Here is a 6,367-nt window from a genome sequence, read left to right as displayed (position 1 = left end):
AATTTTTCCAAAATGTAAAATATTAAAGAAACTTTTATAATTAACTTAAAACTTATTATAAATTAGCCATGATTTTATGTATTCAACTGTTTTCTATAAATTCTAGATGTACAATTCATATTTATTTTGTAATTGTACATTGCTCATTTATTATACAATAGATAAATAAACAATTAAATATGTTCTATAATCTATGTTATCTAAAAAAAATTGAAGAATCTTCAAGTATAAAATTAACAATTTTTAAGTAGAGTTTGTAATGTTTTCTGCTAATACAATTCTTAGCTAGACCATGATAAATTAATGGTTCAGTTTTTCTACAATGAGTATGTGAAAGAGACAACCAATGTTACACTGATATCGTCTTAAGAGGATTATTGATAATACACAAACATTTTTTGTCACTATCCATAAAACATTAAATTATAAAGCAAATTCACTTATTTCAAGGCTTACACTTTCTATAGTTATATTAGGCTTTCTGTCTTAGATCAAAATATAGGTTCAAGAGTTATTCTACAAATGAGGCGTTACGTGGCAGTCAGCGATCTCCAGTTTTTTTGAAATAAATGTTTTGATAATATTCATATAATACTTTTTACTCTGTGTCGATTGGTAACACTAATTCTTATTACATATAATACCCCATTGAGATAAAAACATTTTAATACTAGCTGATTGCAGCAAAGAGAGCAATCTCCAATCATAATACCATATAATACATTATCTACGTTTCTGTGGCAAAAGCGGCAATCTCCTTGGGTTCCGCAGCAAATTTGACAAAGTCCATTTTCCCTCCTTTATTATTTAATGTTATCGACATTTAACAAATTATATGAATACAGGGAATAACACCAAACTTTCACTATTAATCAACAAAAATAAAATATCATGGAAAAATACAAGAAATTAAGGTAACAGTTTTTCTACATTTACCAAAAATCACTGCGTTTGGAGATTGCTGACTTTGCTACGTAACGCCTCAAATATAGTCTATATTATATACTAAACCTTTTAGTAGATTTAATAAACAGTTTTTTTCTACTGCATGTGATTGTGTAGCTTCCATTAAATCAGTAATAATACGTTTTCCATTTCTGTTACAGGAAGCATTCAACTCTATCACCTATACAATACATTAAATACCAAGTTATTTTTATGTTTATGTTTGCAAAGATGATTAACAATTTAATTACATTTGCATTAAGTTCGTTGGCTATAGCATAAACTGCACTAGTTTTACCACAACCACTAGGTCCAAGTAAAATTGCTAAGTTAAGTTGTTGTTTACAACTAGATTCGCTATCACTATCAAAGATAAAATCATCATCATCATCATACTTTTGACCTAAAAATAACAAAATATTAGAAAAAATTATATTAACTAAATTATACATTTTCAATATTTGTTGTGTTAAAACTAACCTTTTTTTGACTTTTTAGAATTTTTCTTATTAGGTGCTAACCAATTCTTCAAATCCTTAACAAGTTTACCATTGCCAAGCACCTCTTCTTTACACATTGGCTTATATTTATCAATCCACATAGATTCAATATCTGTCGTAGATTTTTTTGCCATTGAATGTTTTTTCTTCAAATTTTTATGAAAATCTGAAACTGGAAAATTTGGTACCTGTAAATAAAAATCATCTTTAAGTAAATTACCATATTTTCAAGTGCATGTTTTTATTAGTACACATTTGTATAAAAGACTACCTAACATTTTTGTGAGTATGAAATGATAAATAATGATATGTTTAGTTTAAAAGTATAAGTCATCACAAGAGTTGTATGAAGTATTTAAATATTTAATTCAAAATAAATTAAATTATCATAAAAAAAACCTAAAGGTATGAAATATATTTAAATAATTTATTTATACTATTTAATATTAAGTGGCTTCAGCAAGTCATCCGGAAACCAAATAAAAGAGGTTTATACTATTTTATTTAGTTAGGATAAAGATGTTAATATCATATAAAGATCAGTTCTGAAAGTTATAGTATTAAGATCAACTATCCTAAAACTTAAATATAGATAGTTAAATTGATGCAAAAATCTATTGAAAAATGATTTAGGCACTTGGTTTCAAACGATTGGATTAATATTAAGAAGGTATTGATTTATTTTAACGATTAATATCATAGAATAATTATTAGCAAAAAAAATAAGGAAAATAAATATACCTAATAAAATATATAAGTTTTTGTAGCAGAAAATATTTGTGTTTCAATACACAGTAATTACAAACAGATTGTATCAAAGTCTGAGACTAATACAATGCAAACACATTGTTGGTATATTACGTACATGGCGTCTTAAATGCTAATTTTGTACCAATATCCAATAGGTATGTATTGTTACACTATTCTTAAATCTAAATACTTACAGATGTTTTTAAAGATGAAATCATGTATGGAAAATTAATTTCCATTTGGTAGGGCTCTAATACTAGGCGCTTAGGTAAAGAGTGAACAGTTTTAAATGTAAGAATAGAGTTTTTATTACAATTATCATGGAATACTTCTTCCTTCAAATAGAGTATAGGATCTGATGACCTCAAAGATGTCAAATGGTTAGCATGTGTGATCTTAGGAAAACATCCGAATTCTTCAACAAAACTACTGATATAAGGCAAGTTGGCATTACTCCTGAAACCATAGTTATAAGAAAACATTGTGAATGACAATAACTCAGGTAAAAGATACTATAAATTGTTAAAACATTTCATACTTAATGATACAAACAGCGTCATTGGGCAGCTGAACATCTTTTTTCTTTGTGTTAATGACTATCGGAGTTTTTGAACTATCACCACAACTACTAGTTTTAATGATGATATTCTGTTTTGTCACACTGTTGTTGGAATCGGTGGTTTTCGAATTGTCATCATTGTAGACGACAGAGCTGTTTTTGCCCTCATCAAATGACTTACCGAAATATGCAAAAAATGCCTTTTTCTGCCTCAAGTCGCCGTTGCAGAGCGTGGACGATTTTTCATTGGACACCACTGTATCTGTCTCTCCTTTTTCTTTGGAAATTTTCTTTTTCTTTGTGTCCGCAAAAACGCAGTCATCCGATGACCTCTTAGCCGTGCGTCCAACCATCGTCAGTACGCTGATGATGATCACTCAAACTTTGTTGGTAGAAATCACAGCAATGGAATTGACATTCAGTGACGATAACAGATTTTATTGTTTAAAAAAGAGTTGTGACATGACAACTGTTGAATTGTGTATTTGTACAACTAACGCAATTTATTCATACTTTATTAATTCATAAATAGCAGTAATATTATTCTCAGACAGTCCACGGTTATCGCATCTTATCGGACTGACGGAATGCAACGTTCCCGCCAGTTTTTTTTTATCGTCTCAACCGTAACCGCGGTATAACAGTTACGTAACGTTTCAGTATATTATTGCGCGGCAACATAAACAAAATAATATCTAATATTGTTCATTGTCAAATACGAGTAGACCAAAACCAAATTTTTTACCGCCACCCATAAGTGCAACTAGGGGGGTTGGCGGGGCTTAGCCCCCCAAAACTTGTTATAGCCCCCTTAAAATAAATTATTCAATTCTTTCATAAAAAATTAACAAATCTTTAAAATTAAACTGTATTTCTTATTATTTTTTTTGAAAAAAATTAAATTTTTTAAATTTTTATTTAACCTTTTTTTTATATCACCTATCATAAAGGAAACAATTTATGTCGGTATGATATCAACTATTTTGTATTTGGTAAGATTATTACACATAATTTTACAGTATAGGTACTTACCCTAGGAAAAATAATCCCTAGACTACAATATTACTGACAATCACATGGCATTTTTAAAACGTAATTAATGTAATTATTAGGTACATTATTAATATTTAATTACAAATATATTATTTTACTTATATAATATAGGTACCTATACTTTTCATTAAAAAATTAATATATAATAAATAATATTCAAAAATTAACAATAGGTAGGTAATATTGTTTTATTTTATATCACGATGTGAAACTACATAATATTTTAATAGTTCTTTTAAAAGATTACTAATTAGATAACTACATTCATTAACTATTTGTTAAATAATAATTTATTTTATTTGATGTATGGATCATTCGAAATATTTTTATTTTATAATCTTTTAAATATTGTATCTACCTATACTAAGTAAAACTTGTAAAATCTACTTCTAATAAATAATAATTATTATTTACATATTGTTAAAATATTATTAGGGAATGTAATATTTAATATTTTATTACTATAATTATATAATAGGTACCTATAAAGGTATTAAACAAATAATATTATATTGTTAATGTTTGAAAATTATAATATAAATATTAAAAAATAAGGTATAATTAAATACTTGAGTAAATAAATAATTGATTTTGTTTGTATGATTTTTTATATTTTTAAGTGAACATATATTGGGGTGTGGGGGCATCGCCCTACGGGTTACCTTTCATGTAATGTCAGATGGGGGCTACAGCCCCCCACTAACATTTCAGCCCTAGTTGCGCCACTGCCACCACCATTCACGATTAACTGGGTTCTAACGAATGAAACAAATTAAATATTGTCACCAGTAGCGTAGCCAGGATTTTTTTTTCGGGGGTGGCTGATCAACTTTTACACTTTTACACATTAAATACATACTAGCACAGGTAGATAGCTGAAAAGTGTTAATACTTATAGGTACAATGGCGTGCTCAGGGGGGAGGTTAGGGGTTATATCCCCCTATTGTCTTTTTTTGCTGACCTACAGAAAACCACTTATTAGTTATTACAGCTGTTTATAGTCATTCATTTTTTATTAATTATTAATTTTATTCGTTGAGTCAACAAGTTCGAGATTTAATACGAGGTACTTAGTATATTCTAACAATAGCAGTTGAAAAATATATAAATACAGTCACAATTTTTTTTTATAAGCATTCAATTCGAATATTGACCAATTACAAAAAAATCACGAAAATATGCAAATTATTTTGAGTAAGAAATTCATAAAAAATTTTATTTTTAAATCTAACTATCTAAAATTTGATAATTTAATACAATATTCCTCATAAGTTTGTCTACCTTTATCAAAAAAAAATGTTTACCGGAAAATCAAATTGAATTTTTATGAGCGTTTGAAGTTCAAATTTTAACATCATTGGATATTCACTCAATTTCTCATGTAACGATTTTCTTATATTGTATTTTTTTTTTTATTAATATATAACAATACATTTTTATTTGTTTGGTCAAAAAGCGTGAAAATATAATACACGGCCCCTAATATATTTTTACAATAGCAGTTGAAAAATATTAAAAATACATATACACACATTTTTTTATAAATATTTAAAGTTTTAATTTCGACAAAATTTATCAAACTTAAAATTTAAAATGCGGGTAAGTGGATGTCTCTCTGCTGTATAGCAGGTTACAAGTGGGTCAATGTATAATGGATTGTATTAAACTTGAATTCAATGATATATGATAATTTGTATTAGGATAAAAAAATAAATAAAAACCATTGTAAAACCATTAGCTTCTAAAATGATTTAGTAGTTAAAAATGTACCTAGATATATTAATAAGAACAATATAAATATAATATGCAGTATCCTAGGCTGCCAAACCGTCTCTGCTCAGAACCGTTTTTTGCACACATGATATATACCATTGAATTTAAATTTTCTGTCATTCAATTGTAGCCTATGTACAGTAGAGCGACTTCCACTTATCCGCTTTCTTTTGTTTATTTAAAAAAAAAATAGTGTCCCCCATTTAAAGTTCCTGAGCACGCCACTGTATAGGTAGTGCATTTTTAAATATTTTAAATACAATTTAAGACTTTTTGAGCGACTATCATAGACCATTAAAATAATTTTTTAATTTTCTTAACATTTCGGGGGGGGGGGGTCGAGAATTGCGAGTTATCAAGGTCGGACTGTATTTGTTCGTGATGTTTATTCGCCACCAGAATTATAACGATTTAAAATATCGATATAAGGTTAACTCGTATCGTCGTACCAATGGTATACGCCATACGGTATACGGTATAACGTTATTTTTATCCGTGCGGTATACTAAATGAAAGATTTTAGTATGTTCAAGTAAAAATCTAAAATAAAGAATTATATTATACAGGTGTTAGATATTTGGTATTCAGACATTCAGTACAAGAAAACGAGTTAATTTACTTATTAGGTAGTAATAATTGTAAGTTAATCATGAAATATACACGGTTTCTCAACGACTATCATCGATTAGTTAAAGAGAAGAAAAAAAAATATATTAAAATTGTAAAAACAATTATTTTTGTTATATTTACTACAATCAAACTAAAGTCGTAGTAATAATATTTTTT

The 6,367-nt window shown here is 27.5% G+C and overlaps 1 protein-coding gene across 2 annotated transcripts; it reads right to left on the bottom strand.

The window, feature by feature from the left end:
* Positions 1-533: 533 nt before the first annotated feature.
* LOC103309502 (ATPase family AAA domain-containing protein 5) lies at positions 534-3,347 on the bottom strand. 2 transcript variants are annotated; one of them, XM_016804519.2, is made up of 6 exons: positions 2,734-3,347; positions 2,390-2,651; positions 1,426-1,633; positions 1,197-1,348; positions 937-1,126; positions 534-865 (listed from the first exon to the last, which is right to left on the bottom strand). In XM_016804519.2, the coding sequence occupies exons 1-5, from the start codon at positions 3,105-3,107 to the stop codon at positions 983-985; spliced, it is 1,140 nt and encodes a 379-aa protein (XP_016660008.1). In that variant the 5' UTR covers positions 3,108-3,347; the 3' UTR covers positions 534-865; positions 937-982. The 2 variants fall into 2 exon arrangements, with proteins under 2 accessions (XP_016660008.1, XP_008183276.1); XM_008185054.3 differs by having other exon boundaries at positions 534-1,126.
* Between the last annotated feature and the right edge of the window lie 3,020 nt (positions 3,348-6,367).

Source organism: Acyrthosiphon pisum, chromosome A2 (assembly GCF_005508785.2).
Source record: "Acyrthosiphon pisum isolate AL4f chromosome A2, pea_aphid_22Mar2018_4r6ur, whole genome shotgun sequence".
Lineage (NCBI taxonomy): Eukaryota > Metazoa > Arthropoda > Insecta > Hemiptera > Aphididae > Acyrthosiphon > Acyrthosiphon pisum.
The sequence above is the reverse complement of the archived record's forward strand: the minus strand, read 5'-3'. Positions and strand labels throughout refer to the sequence as shown.